Source organism: Crocodylus porosus, unplaced genomic scaffold, assembly GCF_001723895.1.
Source record: "Crocodylus porosus isolate Cpor-Errol unplaced genomic scaffold, CroPor_comp1, whole genome shotgun sequence".
Classification (NCBI taxonomy): domain Eukaryota; kingdom Metazoa; phylum Chordata; order Crocodylia; family Crocodylidae; genus Crocodylus; species Crocodylus porosus.
In genome coordinates this window covers 210,552,090-210,572,134 of record NW_017728886.1, presented here as the reverse complement: position 1 = coordinate 210,572,134, position 20,045 = coordinate 210,552,090, and the positions used below count along the sequence as shown (strand labels likewise).

Below are 20,045 nucleotides of genomic sequence, written 5' to 3'. Positions count from 1 at the left end.
GCCCAGCCACAGCCCTCAAAAGGCCCCCCAACCCCCTTCCCCCACTGGAGGGAGCAGGCAACCCCACTGTGTCCCCCCCCACCGTAGCCACAGCCCCCACACCCAGACTTATCTATCTGCAGTTCCCAGGGCGAATGCAGGCACACTTACCTGCCTGCAGCTCCCTGCCTACAATTGCCCTTCCCCCTGCTCTCACCAGCAGAGCAAAGCAAAAACCTGGGTATTTGCTCAGATAGATCACATTAAGATGGATGTGCGCTGAGTGGCTCTCAGCCACTCAGCATCAAGCCAGAAGCATAATAAGCCTGATCCATATTCGAAGGTATCACTTGGATTATGATGATTCAGTAAATTGTACTGTTCTGAATAACTATTAATGCAAAGGCACTGTTCAGCTGAAGGTGTTGTCTCTTGAATAAGGCATTACAATCTAAGTGCCAGATAGCTACTTTGTGATAATTAAAAACACCAAGGTACTTTTCACAAGACCAGAAATATTTATCTTGGCATCCTCAACAAATTCCTGATTAGGTAGTTACATTCTGCCTACTATACCATATTTATTAGATTCTAAGATGCAAGTTTTTTTCTCCCATTTAACATGGCAGGGGGAGGGTGGAAAAGCCCCTTGTTTTAGAATTGCATAAGGGGGTGGAAAGCAGGCAGTTGCTGTGGCTTGGGCTCCAGCCCCTACCTGGACCCAGGGCCATAGTCACAGCTGTAGTTCCAGTTGCTATCTGTAACCCCCCATCCCCTGTCTCTGCACTCTGCCATCTCCCCCTGCATAGTGTCTGCTCCCCTACCTGCCTCTCTCCTTCCTCCGTACTTTTGAATCCTGGCTCTTTGCACACTGCAGGCTGGGGCACTGAGTATGGGCTCAGCCAGCCCCTAAAGCTGCTATGGGGACTGGGCTGGGGCTGTGCTCAGTGCCCTAGAATGGAGGTAGAGCCTGCCAGTGTGGAGCAGAGGCTGGGGGGGTGGAATAGGAGGCAGAAGCGGGGAGCAGGGACTGGGGAAAAGGGGGGGACCTAACGCTGTGGCAGGGCAGAGGTGGCAGGAGGACACACAAGCCCAAGGCAAGCCGCTTCATCTCCCCACTGTCTGCCTGCCCTGCAGGGATGAATTAAAGGCAACCCTCCAATTGGATTGTATACATGGAAAATTATAACAAATTTACAAATTTTTCATGGATAAAGTGTAATTACTGGGAGGATCATGTTAAATTCAGGGTCATCTTAGATTTAAGTAAATATGGTAAATATTTTTTGCTCTTTAAATTGAATAAAGTTACTCTGCTTTATAGCTTGTCCTGACCTGTCCTGTGATGTTACTGTATTCTTCTAAACAGCTGCTGTGTTTGACTTAAAATACAGACTGCACTGCAGTACAGGGCAAAGTAACAAGCCTTCAAAAACTTTGTTTTTATTTTGATCCAGAGAATGTAACTGTTTTTATAGGAAAACTAATATATTCATTTTCCTCATTATAATCACAAATGTTAGAAGATAAATAATTAATAATTGTTTTCATTGCTTATATTTTAATGATACTTTTGTTACCTTGAATCAATTAATAACTTACAAAGCATTTCTAAAAAAAATGTTCTTCTGACTTTTTCATAAATTTTTCCTTTAATGTTGCTTCCAGTATTTCTGCATGAAAAATTGTGGACATATTAGAGGTGCACTGATACATCAGTCCAATATCAGATCGGTACCAATATAAAGAAAACTGGCTGTATTAGATATTGGCCCGATGAGGCCGATAATTTAAGTAATAAATGCCCGTGCTGTGTGCAGCCGCAGCCCTTCACTTGGGCAGTGAGGAGCACAGCCAACAGTGTGGGGAGCTGCCTTCAGCTGGTAAATCCAGTGTGGTGGAAAGGGAGAGGGGATGGAAGGGGTGTGGGGGAACAAATCAATTCCCCCCAAGAGGCAGGGGCAGGGGCAGGGGCAGGGGCAGGTGCTGCCCAGGTAAGGGAGGGGCCGGAGCTGCAGCTCATGGAGGGGAAGGCAGCTCCTGCTGCCTTCTTGCACCCTGGGAGGATATGGGGGGGGCATGTACCCCCTGGATCTGTGTGGGGTGGGACAGGGCAGGATGTAGCTGGGGCCGCACAGGGCTCTTCTTGGCGGGGGCTGGGCTCAGAGTGGCCGCTGGCAGCACTGGAAGGATGTTGCATTCACCCCAGATTTCGCCACCACTCCAATCCCGGTGCCTCCAGCCGCCTGGCGCAGTCCTGGCTTAATGCCCTGCCTCCACCTACATGCCGGGAAGACCAGGGGCTGCACTAGGTGGCTGGGAGTGGAGACGCAGCAAGATTTTGGGTGGATGCAACGTCCTCCCTGCGCCGCTAGCACCTGCTCTGAGCCCGGTCCCCGCCAAGAAGAGACCTGCCTGCCCCTGCCCCCTCCCTCACCGCAGGGGGTGTTGATCTGCCTCCTCCACCACCTTCCCCTCTGCACCTCCCCTTCCACCACACCTGACTTACCAGCTGGAGATAGCTGTATTGGAAATCAGATCAGTATCGGCCGATATACCTTCTTAAATATCGGCTATCAGTATCAGCCCCAGAAATCTCTATCAGTGCACCCCTAGCACATATATATGTATAGATAGATCCTATTTTCTATCCTTAATACTTTACCAGGCTTGTTGCACTTTGCCTTTAAAACATAATTGAATTTTAAAAAGCATTTCGAAATGGTTTTGAATTTTGAAAAATGTACAGTAAATAGCAAAATGTTATCATACTTTGGATTTGAAAGTTGAATTCATTTTTCATGTTTTTAAATCCTGCAGCTGACTTTTTTGAAACAGGTCATCCCATTGTTCCTGTGCATCATAATTCTTCTGTGAAAGGAAAATCAGATCTTTTAATTTTGTCTGAGCTACATAGGTCTGCAAATAATAGAAAAGAACCTCCACAGAGACCTGAGGAAGAAAGTAGTATTAATGAAAAAATCAGGTATGTTCCCTTGAATATATTGGATCCAAATTCTATTGTGTACACTTGTACAGCTCTCACTGAGGTAAGTGGATCTACCTGTGTGTTGGAAGGTGGAAGTTAGCCCTGAATCAGTTTGAATGCTTTTATATTGAGCAATGTCATTTGATCTTTTCTGTTTGAAAGACATGCTGATCTGTTTAAGTTGCATACTACAAAACCCATTGAGAAAAGTGTAAGTGGAACTGAATCACAGTAAGAAAAATGTCATTAATATCATTCATGTTGTATTTGTACAATATTACCTCAACAAAAGTATTACAGTAAAGAGTTTAACCTTTTGAAGCATTGTTGCTGTTGTCTATAAAAATAGATAGCAGTGAATTAATGTTGTAATTATTCACATTTAATTAATATTTAACATTAATTAATTCCTATTGATACAAAATAAATATGGAGGTGGAGAAAAAGCAAAATTATTCTAAGCTACTCCTAATCATGTGTTCCAGTACAATAAGTTTGCATAGGATAATGATGTCAAAAGCACCAATTACGACCGTTGATATAATCTTACCTATTTCCTTTATAGATTTTTTTTTAATACTAAAATAAGTTTGACTCAAACTCAGAGTCCAGTCCTGGAAATCTTTATTCACATTTATTTCCTATTCACAGGAACAGTCCTACTGAATTTAGTGGACTGCTTGTGGGAATAAATTCTGTTCACATGAGTATGTATTTGCAGGCTTTGTTCCATAGTTTGTAATCCAACTTTAATTTTATATTTATTTAATTACACAAAGATATATTTAGCATCCATTACCATGACTTGTTGACTTTGAGTTACTATGCAAACATTTAAAAACTTCAAACCCCTATCTGCCAACAAACAGTTCTTTATTTATGCAGTATTGTTGTTGAAAAATGTAAGCAGCATCAGTATTGTTTGATAACATATTTGCTAAATGTACAGCTCCAGTTCCAAATTCAAAATTAATAAAACTTATATCACATGGCAAATTTTGATTTAGCAACAGGTGATGGCCACTTCCGTTTGCCACTTCCCATTTCATCACCAGTTATTTTTCCATTGGTGAGAATCCCATTAAAATAACAGGCTTTCATTTTTTAATTAAGTCATTAAAAGGATATTATACAGGACCTTCAGTCGTTTTCAACTGTGTCTTAATTTTGGTCCATTATTTGTATACAGTGATATGTATGTTCTAGTGTGGGAGAAAAATGAAATTATTAACCCATTCTTAAATTATTTTATTTTTCCCAGTGAAAAAACACAGCAATAGAGAAGTTTAGAAGGAATAAATCCATGAATAACACAGTTTGTGTTACAAAACAGTGCTATCTGAAGATTAAGTTGTGTGTTGCCATCTGCTGTGACTGTTACCTATTAGCCACTTGCATATAAATATGCATGCTTACTTAATAGTGTAAGACTGGTGTGATAGCCTTGATGTTCTAGAGATTATGTGAAAGGCAAGGATTTCTTAGGGTGATCTCTTCCATTGGACCAACTGTGTAGTTGGGATAGAGTTAGAGGAGTTTTTGAATGCAAGACATTTTGATGAAGAATATCTTGCATTTAAAAGTTTGTCTAATTCTATCCGAACTACACCATTGGTCCAATTAAGGATATCACCTTTAGAAATCCTTGCCTCTCACATTCTTATTCTTTCAAAGTCTATTGTAAAATGAGATTATCCACAAAATCTGGATTCTTTTGTCCTGTGGCCAATCTCTTTTAAGCCAACCCCTGACTAAAATGAACAGAGCCTGCGATATACATTTTCTGTCATTAGTCATTAGTCAAAATAAAAAGATGGAATTTCTATTGAACAGAAGATCTCAGTTGTGTATTCTGCAGTGGTTAGCAACTTGCACTTTTACCAAGGTCTGTGCAGATTTTTCTCTAAAGAAATCCCTGCTATGAGTAAACAGGAGTCTAGGATGTTATCCAAGCTTATTTATAAAAACACTACTCTTCAGTTCAGCAACAAGGTTAATGTTATCTTCGTAATACCACATTGCTAGTTGTCCTCTAAACTCTATTAAAGAGGTAATATTAGTTCCATGAGAGAGAAAACAACGTCCAAATAAGAAGGGTTCTTTTCAGGGGTCTCTGTGCATGAACCATTTGGGGTATGGGCACCCATTTGAAGCACTTGAAATCCAGCATACTTCAGCTCCATGCATATGTGTGCCCCTCACCCCTGGATACAGGCAATCCTCGGACTTATGACACAAATGGTTCCTGAAAACCGTATCTTAAGTCAAAACAATACAACTTGGAACCGATTTTCCCACAGGAAACAACGTTATAAATGGGGGATTGGTTCCTGAACTAAGGCCCAATACCCTATTTTCACCAAAAATAACCCAGAATTTTGTACTCTATCAATTATAGATGAGTAATATAGCTGCATTAATGTATTTCTATTGTAAATAGCAATCATATTGATTTGGAAGGGCTTCTTTGAGGTGACTGATGGACTTTTTGAAGGGTTCTTGGCTGGAGTCTTCTCAGGATTCTTGGCTGTAGGTTTTTCTGGAGACTCGTCTGCTTTCTTAAAGAAGGTGTGCGAAGAAGTTTGGACAGATGTTCTCCAGGGAGATGGGTGATGCAGCGAACTTGTTCGCTGGCATGACATCGCATCAGGTCAAGTGTTGTAAAGTTGAAACTGATGTCAGAAAGTTGAAACGGTGTCAATTTACAAACATGGTAAGCATGAAACTTTGTAACTTGAAACATTGTAAGTCGAGGACTGCCTGTACTTCCTAATGGTCATGATGACATGCAGTTCTAATGCTCTCCAGCCAGGGGGCTAGAGAGCAGAAATCCCTGCAAACCTCTCGGCCTTTGGTTACTGGAGGTTCCTGAGGACAACTGAATATACAGAAGAGCACTCACTGGCTGTTAGATTGCTCCCCCCCAGCCCAAGGTTGGGGCAGACAGTAAAAGGAGAGCATCTACAGGAGCATCTGTGGGATGTTTTAAGCTTTAAAGGTACTTGAAGTGCTTCAGACAGCACACATATTCATGGCTGGGCTTTAACTTAGAGCTGCATAACTGAAAAGGAAAACTATGTTTGGTGGGTGTCCAAAGGACAGTGTATGGAAACTGTATTTGGCTCTGTCAGTATAACAGAATACTGTGTGCATAAAGTGGGAATGGGGTATAACATTGTTCAAAACCCAGTTGCACCACTGCTACCTACCAGCATCTGGAGCCCTGTATCAAAAGCCAAGGGTATGTGCAGCTGGACAGCAGAAAGCTCCCAGCTCCCTAGCTGTACCACCAAGCACATGGAAACAGCAGCTGGGGAGTTGGGAACACTCCACTACCAGGTGTTGTTTCCTGACATAGGAACTTAAAGTGAATGTACAACTGGGATTTCCAGCTGCGTGCCTGCTTTTTAGAGGTCCTGATGCTGATGCTGACACACCTGCTCACAGTGCCCATCATGGTGCAGCTGAAGATTAGACTCTGTCCATGCTCTATGGAGCCAGAACTTAGGAAAATATTTTTACAAAGGGAGTATTATATTCCAGTGTGAACTGTATGCAAGAAAATGTTATTTGTCACCTTATTCATATAAGTAATTTAACTGAAACCAAGAAGTAATGTGAATAAACTGACAACTAAACTTAAACTAAATTGTTTAGTAAAGAGAACATAAGCAAGAAAAAAGAAGTACAATGATATAGCTTCTTAGAGCTAACTATGTTGAGGTGTGACCTGCAGAATTCAAGGCAGATTTTTACCTTATAGATAACACAAATCAGAGATGTATAGCATAAGCTTTTGTGAGCCTAAATTCACTTCATCAGATGCTGTGAAAAGACAAGCACAGAGCAATGTATCAAATAGAATGATTGGAATACAAAAGACTGAGAAGGGAGGGAGGGACAGATGACATGTTCATAAATCCAAATATTCTATTAGATTTAAAAGTTTGGATCACAAATAAGTATTCCCATGTTTAAAGTGGGCAATATATAGCCCATGCTGAGTAATATTACTGAATATAATATTTGAATAGTGAAATTCAAACCAAACTAACCTGGTGAACATTAATGATACTGTCTATGTTTTTCACAAACTCTTCTGATGGACATTTCCTCTTTCTTAATACAGGCCAGGAGATACTTGACCATTCTCAACTTAACTGGCATTAAGTACCTTTTTAAAACTACACATAAGATCCAGAGAGGATTGTGCATAGCTTGAAAACTGAAAAAACACTCATTATTATTTAATTACTTAAATATGTCACCAGCAGTAATAACTGAATTCATCTCTTGTGTTAATATAAAATTAAAAACAATTTCATATTGGGCTAGTTAGCTTTAAAAATGCATGAAGAATTGTGGATATTAGGAAACATAATCAAAAGAAAACAAGTCATTTAATTATGTTAAAGATAGCTAATCCTTTTGAATGAGATACAGTTGCTGGATAGGCTAGAGGCTCTGTGTCTTTTAACACTGTCTTGCTTAGGCTTTCCAGAAATTTCACTCAGCATGGCTTGTTTTTACAGGCCTCCCTTTCCCTTCACCCTCCTTTGTAGTTTAATTTTTATTTAGTTTTATATTCACCCTATACAAAAGGCTCAAACCATCTTAAATGAACAAACAATGCACAGAGAGGATTCCCTAAAGAATATCACAAAACTGGAGATCTTCAATTCTTCCTCTCCCACAACTACCACATACCTCTCTGAACTCCTACACAGGCAAACCTGAAGACCAATCCCATCCATACTTCCCAACTACCACTTGCATCAGGTTACAAGAAGCCTTTTCCCACTTCCCACCCACTTACTATCTTATCCCACCCATCCATTCCCATTTCCCACCCATCCATTCCCATCCCCTACAGAGTGCCTATCACTTGCCTCCCCCCAGAAAGACACCTAATTCCTCTCCCTCCCACCAGCAAACACAACACACATTTGAAATAACCCTAATCAAAAACAAACACCAAAAAAAGACCCTCTGACCTTGCCTCCATTATCATCATGAAGCACCCATAAGCATTTATAGGGCCTGACTGCATCCTTCTCCTTTCCAAAGTTTCAGCTTCTAACCAAGTACCATCCCCATCATTCTCTCTTTCTAGCTGAGCTGGGCTGCCAAAAATATAGTAATAGAAAAATAGGGCTGGAAGGGACCCTCAGAGATCATCTACTCCAACCTGCTGCCTGAGGCAGAATCACCCCTATCCAAACCATCCTATATAAATCCACTGTTTAACATTTTAGCAAAACTACATAGCCAATAGTGATATAACTACAAGATACAACAACCTAACCTACTGCAGGTAAAACAGGGGGACCATGGTAGCCAGCATCCTGCTGCTGCAGAAGTTGTTAAAATACCCTTGAGAGATCTAAGGAAGAGAGCCATGCCCCCCATTGCAGAGGAAGGCAAAAACTGCCACAGTCCATACCAAGCTGACCATCCGTGATGACGCATAGGCAGTGCATGGGACTTCATGTGCACCCCCTGAGAGTGCTGGTGCACCCCCTGTCAGCCAACTCTTCCCACCCAGGTGACAGGAGGGGGGGCAGGCAGGAGTGCTGGTGCCCCCCCTGTGAGCACTGGCCGGAATGAAGTGCTGCATAAAGTAGCTGCAGTGCTTCCAAGTGTAGCTGCTTCTGGGAGCTCTGTGGCCGCTTTCAGGCGAGTGCAATCGGCCGTGGGGGGGACCCTCCCTCCTCCTGCCCCCCCCAGCTGCTGTCTGGTCACTGGGGGGGCATGTACCCCCCCCCGACTCAGATGGCACCAGTTGCCCATGCTGACCATAGGGTAAAATTCCTTCCTGACCCCAAATATTGCAATTGGTCTGACCCTGAATGGAAATACAAGATTCTAACCAGGAATCTGCAGGTTTATGTCTCAGTAAGAGCACTGGCACACCCCAGTTAAAATTCCCAGCCTTGGCTACAGCCAACACACAGCACTTTTAAAGGCAAACTCTACTCCCCTCCCCGCACTGGCACACATAGCATCAGGAGAGGGCCAGAATGTGGCCCCATGTGGCAACCAGCAAAGCCCAGAAACAAAGGAAATATCCATAGTATAGCTTGAACATAGTTACTTCTAAATTGTCCCTGACTAGTGCTTATCCAACCTAGTGTTGAACACCTCTGCACTTCCCTAGGCAGTCTGTTCCATTGTCTCAGTTGCTTAAAGTTAAAAAGTTCTTCCTGATATACAAGCTAAACCTACTTTGCTGCAACTTGAAGCCATTGGTCCATATCCTACTCTTTGAAACAACAGAAAAAGTGAGTTCCCTCTTTATGGCAGCCCTTTAGATATTTGAAAACTGATATCATATCCCTTCTAAAGCACCCTTTTTGCAGACTACTTCTTCTGATGTTGTCGTAAACTCAATGTTTTTCCAGAATAATGCACAAGTCATTGATGGCAAACTGAATGTGCCTATTTCCTTCAGCCTCTCCTCATATAACTTGCCTTCCAAGCCCATTATCATTTTTGTTGCCTGCCTCTGGATCCTCTCTAACTCCTCCATGTCCCTTTTAAAATGTGGAGCCCAAACCTACACACACTACTCTTACATGAGGCCTAGCCAGTACTGACTAAAGGGGCACTATCACCTCCTGTGTCTTGCACCTAATGCTTCTGATGATGCCTCCCAAAACCACATTTGCCTTTTGTGCAGCTATATCACACTGAAGACCCACATAGTGTCTATGATCTACCAAGATTCCCAGATCCTTCTCTGGAGTGCTTCTGTGTGGCCAGGTGTCACCCATTTTGTAGCTGTATTATTTTTATTGTTCTTCCTGAGGTGTAGCATTTTGCATTCATCAGCATTGAACTTCATCCTGTTAGCTCCAGCTTAGCTTTTAAGTCTGTCAGGATCCTTCTGAATTGCACTCCTGTCCTCTAAAGTGTTTGCAGTCCTTCTCAGTTTTGTCATCTGCAGATTTGCCCATGAAACTCTCAATTCCAGCATCCAAATAATTAATAAACACATTGAACAGCCCTGGGCAGACCCCTGTGGGACTCTACTTGAAACACTTCTACCATTCTGACATGGATCCATTTATAATTACCCTTTCCTTGCAGCTGTTGAGCCAATTGTCTATCAACTTTATACCAGTTTGCCTAGCCCACATTTTTCCAATTTATTTATGAGATGGTCATTTGGGACTTTGTCAAAAGCTTTGCTGAAGTCCAGATATACTATATCCACAGCATTCCCTTCATCTTCCCAAGTTATTACTTTGTCAGAGAAGGAGATCAAATTTGTTTGGCTTGATTTATTCTTTGTGAATCCATGTTGACTACTTGTGATCAGCCTTTCCTCTTCTAGGGCGCATCTACACATTCATTAATGCACAGTGGTTATGCATTTAATTTAGCACTTATATAATCAAGAACTACACAGTAGTGCTGGTGAATGCCTTTTTAGTGATGCTACTGTGTAGTAGCCTAATTCTGTGCGGTAGCATATTAGCACTGTTTGTACTGTGATGTGGTACTGTGCATTATTATTAGGCTACTGTTCAGTTGGCATCTCCTGTAGACGTGCCCCAGATGCTTGTAAATGGACTTCTTTATGATATACTCCAATAACTTCCCAGGTATGGAGGTAAGGCTAACTGGTCTGCAGTTCCCTGGGTCATCCTTTTGGCCTTTTCTAAACAGAGGTACTATGTTGGCCCTTTACAGTCCTCTGGTACCTCATCCATCTCTCATGACTCCTTAAATATTATTGCCAAGGACTCCAAGATCTCTGTCAGTTCCTTCAGTATCTTGGGATGAAATTCATCAGGCCTTGCTGACTTGAATGTATTGAGACCCATCAAAAACTCTGTGACTGTTTCTTTTGTTATCTCTTCTCTCAGTGTATCTCCTTCCTTATCCAAATAATCTTTACTAGGTGTCTGGTTGCAATTTCTTTTCTTTTTTTTTCTTTTTTTGAAGAGACTAAGGCAAAATAGCTATTGAGTAGCCCCTCCTTCTTTACATCTTCTATTAAGAATTCACCCTGGCTAGTTAATGATGGACCTGCAGCTTCCTTGGTCTTTCTTTTCTGGCCAACTTACTTATAAAATCTCTTCTTGTCTTTAATCTCACTCACCAGGTGCAGCTTATTTTTTATCTTTGCCTTCCTGATTTTGTCCGTGCAGGTTCTTGCTATTTTCTGGTACGCTTCTTTGGTTACTTGCCCTTTTTTTCATTGTCTGTGTGCTTTCTTTGTGCATTTTTGAGGCATTCTAGAAGCTCCTTATGCAGCCATATTGGCCTCTTGCCATTCTTCTTGTGTTTACATTGTGTCAAAATAGTTTTTTGTTGGGCTTCCAATACTATGTCCTTTAGAAGCTTTTGGCCCTGTCTTTATTCTTCAGTCTGTCTTCCTATGGCGCTACGCCTGTTAACTCCTTGAATCCATTGAAATCTACCTTATTGAAATACAGTGTCTTAGTTCTGTTGACTTCATGCTTACCATCTCTTAAATTCTATCATATTGTAATCGCTTCTTCCCAAGTTGTCCATTACTTTCACATCTTCCCTGTTGGTCAGGGCAAGGTCCTAGATAAATGAACCCCTAGTTGTATTTTCAACCTTTAATAGCTAGGGAGTTTCAAAGCCCTTGCAAATTATACCTAGAAAATGATAAATGACACATTATTCCAGGAATATAGGGAGGTTTGAAGGGAGGTTAAGATATAAGCGTGCAACTAGTTGATACAAATTGCAAAACAGTGAACTAGGGAATACCTGCATGATTATCTATGTGGTGTCTGGTTTTCTAATCGGATCATTAGAATCTGATTGGTTTCTATAGTTATTCATGATATAACATAGGTGTATAACATATGTAATGGTTATATTACACTTCAGATGTATAACTGCCTGCCACCAGTAATTAAAAGCTCTCTTGCTATACTCACTGGGTGCATCTACACAGGACGCTAAAAGCACAGTAGACTAATACTACTGCACAGTAGTGCATGATGGCAACAAGCATGCTACTGCACGTACTGGCACTAGTGCGCAGTAGCTCCAATTACAGGTTATTTTACAGGTGCTAAACTTAATACACCATAAATACGGCACATTAACGACATGCCTACTGTGTTGTTTCTTTAAGCTTAATAACTTTATGTGCAACAAATTAGAGGCAAAGCCCAGCCAACCCAACTATTCATAACAACAGTTCTCTGAGTAGAGATGCTGTTGAAATTCTGATGTTGTAAACTTAAACTGTAACTAAGTTTCTCCATTTCTCTGCTCATGGAAATCAGAATTTATAGGTCTGCTATTCAGAAAGTGGGAAAGCCCCATTTTGCCTGCCTAACATGTATATTAGGGATATGCAAAGCTTTGGGTGCTGATTGGATTCTTAGGAGATTCAGCCTGATTAGGAAGGCAGAGCAGGAATGTCTCTATAGGGGGCAGGGTTATGCAAATAACAGAGTGAGGAAGGAGGGAGACAGGATGATTTCCAAGGGAGAGGGAGGGGTGTGTGGGTGGAGTTATGCAAATGATGGAATGAGAAGTAGGGAAAGGAGTGAGAGGATGGGATTAGCTTTGGGATGACCTGAAACCACATCTTAATTATCCTGATTTAGCCTGGGGAAGCTATTAATCCACACTTAATAACACATAGATTAATGGCTTCCCTGGGATTAATCAGGGTAATTAATCCAGGTTTCAGGCCATGTGGCAATCTGCAGGGAGGGGCAGGGCTGCCGGAGTGGGGAAGGCATAGGAGAGTCCCGCTGCACTCATCCTATAAACATGGTGGCCAGTCCTGCAATCTGCCAGCTGCCTCTTTGAGTTTGGTAGACCCCTAGTAATAATGTATTCTGAGTGGTCACACTTGATCTGAGCCTTCAAGAGGCCAAGAAGCGATCTAAGGATGTCGGCAGGCAGCTCCACTACAGTCCTCCGCTCTACCAGCTGAGCTATCAAAGGGACATTCAAGGATTGTCCTTCACTGCACTGGAGTCTTGAACCAGCTCCGGCCATGTTATGGCTGGACCAACAGACTTATTAGTCCCAGCCTCTGCATGACAGTGGAGTCTTGAATTGGCTTTGGTGAGTGCTGGAGCTGGGACTGATAATCATCTGATTTCTGGTCTCAGTCCAGGGACCGCACTGAAGCCAGTTTAAGACTCTAGTGCAGTCCCAAGGCTGGGAACAACAATCAGCTGATTTTCAGTCTCAGCATCAGAGCCAGTTTGCAATTCCTGCATGTTTCTTGGGCTGGGACCCACAATCCACTTGTGGGTCCCAGCCCCAGGACTGTAGTTGGTCATGTTATCTCCAAGCAGCAGTTCCATGTTAGTTCAACACACGTTAGCTAAACACGGAAATACTCCATGTTAGCTCAACATGGAAATATTCCTTGCTCAAAAAGGCATAACTGCTATAATACAATATAATATAAGATCATTCAGCATGTGTTAGGTTGAACATGCAGATGCTGGGATTTTAGATGTGTTTGTGCTAAGTGTGCCATGTAACATGGCCCTTTGGCTTAGCCAAAGGAAAATATTACTCTCTCCTACCATAGTCATGAAACAATTTCCTGTGTTATATGTACTAATGACAGATGCAGAGTGCAAGCGTATGCATGTGTTGTGAGTATACAGGCATACCTTGTTTTATTGCGCTTCGCTTTATTGCGCTTCACAGATATTGCGTTTTTTACAAATTGAAGGTTTGTGGCAACCCTGCGTCGAGCAAGTCTATTGGCGCCATTTTTCCATCGGTTAGCATTTTTAGCAATAAAGTATTTTTTAATTAAGGTATGTACATTGGGTTTTTTAGATATAATGCTATTGCACACTTAATAGACTACAGTATAGTGTAAACATAACTTTTATATGCACTGGGAAACCAAACAATTTGTGTGACTCACTTTATTGCGATATTTGCTTTATTGAGGTGGTCTGGAACCGAACCCGCAATATCTCCGAAGTATGCCCGTATTTGGGCACTACTAGAGAGGATGGAATTAAGGTTTTATGAGCATATCTTAACTCTATTTCCTGGGTTTTCAAGGTTTGAATTTTAATAAGGTTAACATTTTATGAAAGCAAAAGATATCCTCCTTTTACTGTGGGTCTGATTTCCTTAGGGTCACAAATCTCCTTAACTACATAATCAGCTACCAACTTAGCCAGACCCTGCACTTCCCCTTCTCAACCATTCTTACTTGGATCCACCCAGTCCAGCCTACCTCCACTCCAAACTTGTCTCCTCCCCACTAGACCATGATCTTACAGAGGTGATGTGTACCTTAACTTTGTTTTCTCATTTTTTCAGAGGTTTAAATTTTCATTACTTTCAGGTTTCACCACCTCAGGTTCCAGCTCCTAGGGTGAGGGGCTTAAATGTCCTATAAGGAGGGCAACACATGCAGGGGAAAATGGGTCTGATGTTTCCATTAACATAATTTGTCCTATTCCATCTAATACCCACCCTTTCTCCTGATCTGAGTAGTTTCAGTCCCCAGTGCCAATCCCAGTTTATCCTCCTTCTTTCACCAGAGCCTGATACTCACTACACTTCCCAGCCTTTCCATTCCAATTCCCCTGCATCCCCAGCATCACACAGGAGTTATTTGCATGTATAATTTATTTTATTTTCTCAAATAGTTTGAGCTCCTTCTAAATTATCTGCTTTACTCAGATTATATTTTCCCAAATGAAAAAACAGAAAAAAAAACCTTGACAGATGTTGATAATAGTAGCACGCCTACAGACCTTTCTCAGATTTCTGCCAAGTGTAGGCTTCAGATTTAAAATGAGTTGTTCAGATTAAGTGGCCACAGCCTGTCCCATTAATTCAGTAAGGCTGTGTGAAACCTCCTCAGCATGCAGTGTTTGGCATAAGTATGTATAGCATATGCCATTGTAGAGAACTACACTTTTACCTTGATACATTTTTAGCATTGGTTTCCCGGAAGAAAAATGGGTGCTGTACACTGGCTGATTTTAAATAACTGGGAACAAGCAGAGCCAGATCAGAGCAAAGTAGCTGGTAGAATCTGAGTGCTTCATTAATGTTATTTTTAGGTGCATGGGAACTGTATCATGGGATCAAACAATCCCATATTTGGATCATTAACCCTGTGCTACACACCTGTCATGAGGTACAGCAAATTTCAAGGCAATCCATATAACCATGCCAGCTTTAAAGCACTCAGTGGTCATCCTTCAAATTAATATTCAAGTTGTCAACCCTAACAATGAAAGAGCTCTCTCTCTACTGTAATAACTGTCAGCTCCAAACCTGTCTGTTACTTTGAGGTTTACCCAGGTATGATTTATTTTTTATCTCTTAAAAGTTACACTATAAGAATGTTACATTATACTCTCTTTTGGAAGTTAAGTTATATTAAGATTATTATTTATATTAGAATTACATAGCTTTTCTGAGCCTTTCTGTGTAGCTTGGGATATAAATCTAAATAATAGTAATAGTAGTAGCAGCAATACTAATACTAACAATAATAATAATGATGGTCTTGAAGAGTTTAGAATATCAATATACTGTAATCTACTAATAGACCAAAAAATTATACCACATTGTGCTTAGCATTGTTCACTTGTGCAGCAGTATTTCACCAAAAAACCCACTTGGAGAGACTTCAGATATAAAATCAAGAAAAGACTTATTTTTAGAAATCAAGCCCTTTCAGAAGTTGAGAAAATATATAAAACAAAATACAGGAAACATCTTCGAGTTTTCTATTGAGAAGCCCACTTCTTTGAACGCAGGGTATATATGTGATTACTTGATTCATGAATATGCAGAACAAAAAAACCCAGAAGTTTTGTTTTGGGATAGCAGCTAATTACTGCTTCTAGCTAATGATCAATCTTGAGGTTTAAATTCCCTTTTGAACAGTTCCCAGGAGGTTTTCCAGCTAATCATCAATAACATCCTTTTTTTCCATAAAGCTAGTAGTGCACAGTAGTGCACTCCTTAAATCTTTAAATATTGTTTCATGACTAAAGGATTCTTCAATTTATATGACTTGCTGTTTTGGAGAGAATAACAGTCAATTTAATTGTTCTGTTCATAGATTTCTTTTAAACTTTTTTTTAAAAGGGAAACTATAATGACATAATTTTAAACATGCATGCCTACCTGCTCAGTATCCCCCATTTCATCACTGGGGAGTCTGAGGAAGCATTAACAGTCACATACCATGACTGATATGTAACACCCTCACATCACTTAGTAACCCAAAAACTACTGCTAAAAGTTGTCTTTTTTTGGCTAGGGATTCTGGTGCTTACCTGAGAAACTTCTAGATTTAGGATTTATTGCTAAAGTATTCTCAAAAATAATTATTGGAGAAGTGCATTTACTTCTGATCCTAGGGATAACCTTTTCTGTACATGTACAGAATTTTCACTACTACTAGAGGGAACTATCTGTTGAAAACAGATTTTACAATTTATGACATCATTGCTCACCTTGAATAGAATCTAAAGAAAAATACAACCTATAGCAGCTGCTACTTGATATCATGTAAGTAAAGGTGGGCAAATCAGGCTTTAGCCTTTATAATTAATGGTTATAATGCATTGTCTATTTCAAGCTATATTCCTTATATTCCAGCCACTATCAGTATAACTAAAACTACAGAAAGTCATTCATTTGCCTCTGCCACTTGAATAATAAAATATTCAAAGCCTTTTGTAAGCTTATCTCAGTATCTTAAGAACAATTTTAATATAACCTACACTTAGTCCAATTCAGAAACCTTTAGTTAAGTAGTATCTTGCTATATAAGCAACTTGCTTGTAACCAAATGGTCTACTTGAGGAGTAAATGACAGTCCTACTCTGAGTCAGTAACTATGGGCCATCAATAAATAAAACCAAAAATATATACCCAACTGCTAAATAGATGTCCCCAGTATATCCCTGTTTTAAATCCAGTATTATTTACTGAAAGGATTTCTATAAAATCCTGCTTAAAACATTTTGTATAGTTCTGAATCATTATAGTTTGCTGCTTTAACAAATGCATCTAGGCACTTCGAGTATTGTAATTAATGTGTACAATACAGAATATTGATTTAAAATATTCAGGGTTAACAAAGCTACATACAATATAATAAAATAATTCATTTTGTGGTTAAGAAAAAGAGAATAAGTAATATTAGAATACAGTGGGGTAAATTCCATTGTTACATATCATAAATCTGAATGTTACTCTCTTGAAATCAATCCATTAGTCATAGTTTCATAGCTGGTAGGGTCGGAAGGAACCTGAGCAGATCATCAAGTCTGACCCCCTGCCATGGGCAGGAAAAAATGCTGGGGTCAAACGATGCCGGCAAGGTGTCTATCTAGCCTTCTTTTGAAGATCCCCAGGGTAGGAGCAAGCACCACTTCCCTTGGAAGTTGGTTCCAGATCCTAGCTGCCCTGACTGTGAAGTAGTGCGTCCTGATATCTAGCCTGAATCTGCTCTCGGTCAACTTATGGCCATTATTCCTTGTTACTCCCAGTAGTGCTTGGGGGAACAGGGACTTTCCCATTGCCTTCTGGCCTCCCTTGGCCAGTTTATAGATGGCCACCAGATCCCCTCTCCTCGGTTCAGGTCCCATAGCCTCTCCTCATAGGGCCTGCCCTGCTTCCCTCTGAACATGCAAGTGGCCCTCCTCTGGACCCTCTCCATGTTGTCCACATGCCTCCTGAAGTGCAGCACCCAGAACTGGATGCAGTACTCCAACTGCAGCCTGACCAATGTCATATAGAGGGGGAGGATCAGCTCCTTGGACCTCCTCGTGATGCATCTGTGGATGCATGACAAGGTGTGGTTAACCTTTCTGATGGTATCCCCACATTGGCGGCCCATGTTCATCTCGGAATCAGTAGTGACTCCAAGATCCTTTTCTGCCTCTGCACTGACTAGAAGGGAGTTCCCCAGCCTGTAGGTATGCTGCTGGTTGTTTCTCCCTAGCTTCAGTACCCTGCACTTGTCAGTATTGAATCCCATCTTATTCTCATCTGCCCACCCCTGTAACCTGTCCAGATCCAATTGCACCCTATCCCTCCCTTCTAGCATGTCCACTTCTCCGCACATCTTAGTGTCATCTGCGAATTTGAACAAGGTGCTTTTCACCCCCTCGTCCAAGTCACTGATGAAGATGTTGAACAGTGTGAGCCTGAGGACCGAGCCCTGGGGGACGCCACTGCCCACATCCCTCCAGGTCGAAAATGACCCATCCACCACCACTCTCTGGGTGCGGCCCTCCAGCCAATTGGCGACCCATCTGACTGTGTAGGCATCAACACCATAATCTCCTAATTTTCTAACGAGAATGGGGTGAGAGACAGTGTTGAAGGCCTTCCTAAAGTCCAGAAAGACTATGTCCACCACAACATCTGCATCCAAGGATTTTGTGACCTGGTCATAGAAGGCCACCAGGTTGGTCTGACAGGACCTGCCTTGAATTAACCTATGTTGGTTGCCCCTAAGCATACACTCCCCTGCTTGCTCCTTGCAGATGTGCACCTGGATAATTTTCTCAAAGAGCTTCCCCAGACCAAGGTAAGACTAACAGGTCTATAATTTCCTGGGTCCTCCTTCCTCCTTTTTTTTCAAATGGGGACCATATTGACCCTTTTCTAGTCCTCTGGCACCTCACCAGAGCACCACAAGTGCTCATAAAGCTGTGTCAGGGGTCCCTCAATGACCTCTGCTAATTCCCTCAGCACTCTGGGGTGGAGATTGTCAGGACCTGCTGATTTGAACACGTCCAGTTCTACCAGAAGTTCCCTTACTAGTTCCTTTCTGACCCTGGGCCTGGCTGTGCCTCCCCTGGGACCATCAGGGATCCCGTGGGGGGGATGACCCAGTTCCTGCTCAGAAAAATGGAGGCAAAGAAATTGTTAAATAGGTTAGTTTTGTTGTCTAGTAAGACCACCAGATTTCCAAGCATGTCCTGCAGAGGCCCCACATTACCTGGAACCTTCTTTTTACCCCCTATGTATTTACAAAAGGATTTCTTGTTATCCTTGATCCAGGTTGCTAGTCCCAGTTCCATCTCCCCCTTAGCCTTCCTAAAAGGCCCCCTACAATCCCGAGCAACAGAGGTATAGTCTGCCCTGGTGATGGCCCCTCCCTTCCATTGGGTGTAGCTTTGAGACATTTCTGGATGCTTTTGGTGAGCCATGGGGGCTTTTGCTCACTCTTGCCCCCTTTGATCCGTGTTGGGATTGCCACCCTTTGGGCTTGGAGAATCATCTCCTTCAGGAATGACCGCTCTTCTTGGACTCCCAACTCCCCACCCCTCCGGGAACTCAGTGCCTCCCTGACTAGTCTCCTTAGCTCAATGAAATCTGCCCTCCTGAAGTCCAGGGCTGCTGTCTTGCTGCAAGCCTTTGACACCCTGTGCTGGATGGTGAATTTCAATAGGCGATGATTGCTATCACCCAGGTGATCGAGCACCCACAGTCCCCTCACCTGGTCATCACTTATGACCAGGACTAGGTCTAACAAGGCATTTCCCCTGGTGGGACTGTGCACCTTCTGGGTTAGATGGAGGTCCTGTAACATGGCTAGGAACCTATGTGATCAGTCAGACCTGGTTGAGTGTTCTTCCCAGCAAATGTCTGGATAGTTTAGGTCACCCATGATGACCACATCCTTTGACTTAACTGCCTCTGCAAGCTGACCTGAGAATTCCCGGTCTAGCTCTTCTCCCTGGTTGGGTGGTTTATAGTAGACCCCCACCGTTAAGTCCCTTTCCCCGACCCCCTTGTATTCTGACCCAGAGCACTTCAGTCTGCCCGTCCTCTGACCCAGTGCTGCTCGTTGAGGATATGAATTGTTCTTTGACATAGAGTACCATGCCCCACCTTTCCTCCCTGGTCTATCTCTCGTGTACAACCTATAGCCCTTGATGTTCACCTCCCAGTCATACACTGGATCCCACCACATTTCGGTGAGCCCCACTATGTCTGGGTTTGTGTTAGGTAGCAGGAGGGCATTAGCTGTTCTTCCTGCTTGTTCCCCATACTACAAGCATTAGTATATAGGCATTTAAGGCCTCCTGAAGGTGTATGCACCGCC

The 20,045-nt window shown here is 42.1% G+C and overlaps 1 protein-coding gene across 2 annotated transcripts in view; it reads left to right on the top strand.

Annotated features, from left to right (window-relative positions):
• PPP1R42 (protein phosphatase 1 regulatory subunit 42) overlaps positions 1-20,045 on the top strand; it is a 56,779-nt gene that overhangs the window by 22,315 nt on the left and 14,419 nt on the right. For both annotated transcript variants that reach the window (XM_019548874.1, XM_019548866.1), the window contains exon 8: positions 2,800-2,965. In XM_019548874.1, coding sequence (XP_019404419.1) covers positions 2,800-2,965 — 166 coding nt within the window. The remainder of the gene's footprint in view (positions 1-2,799; positions 2,966-20,045) is intronic.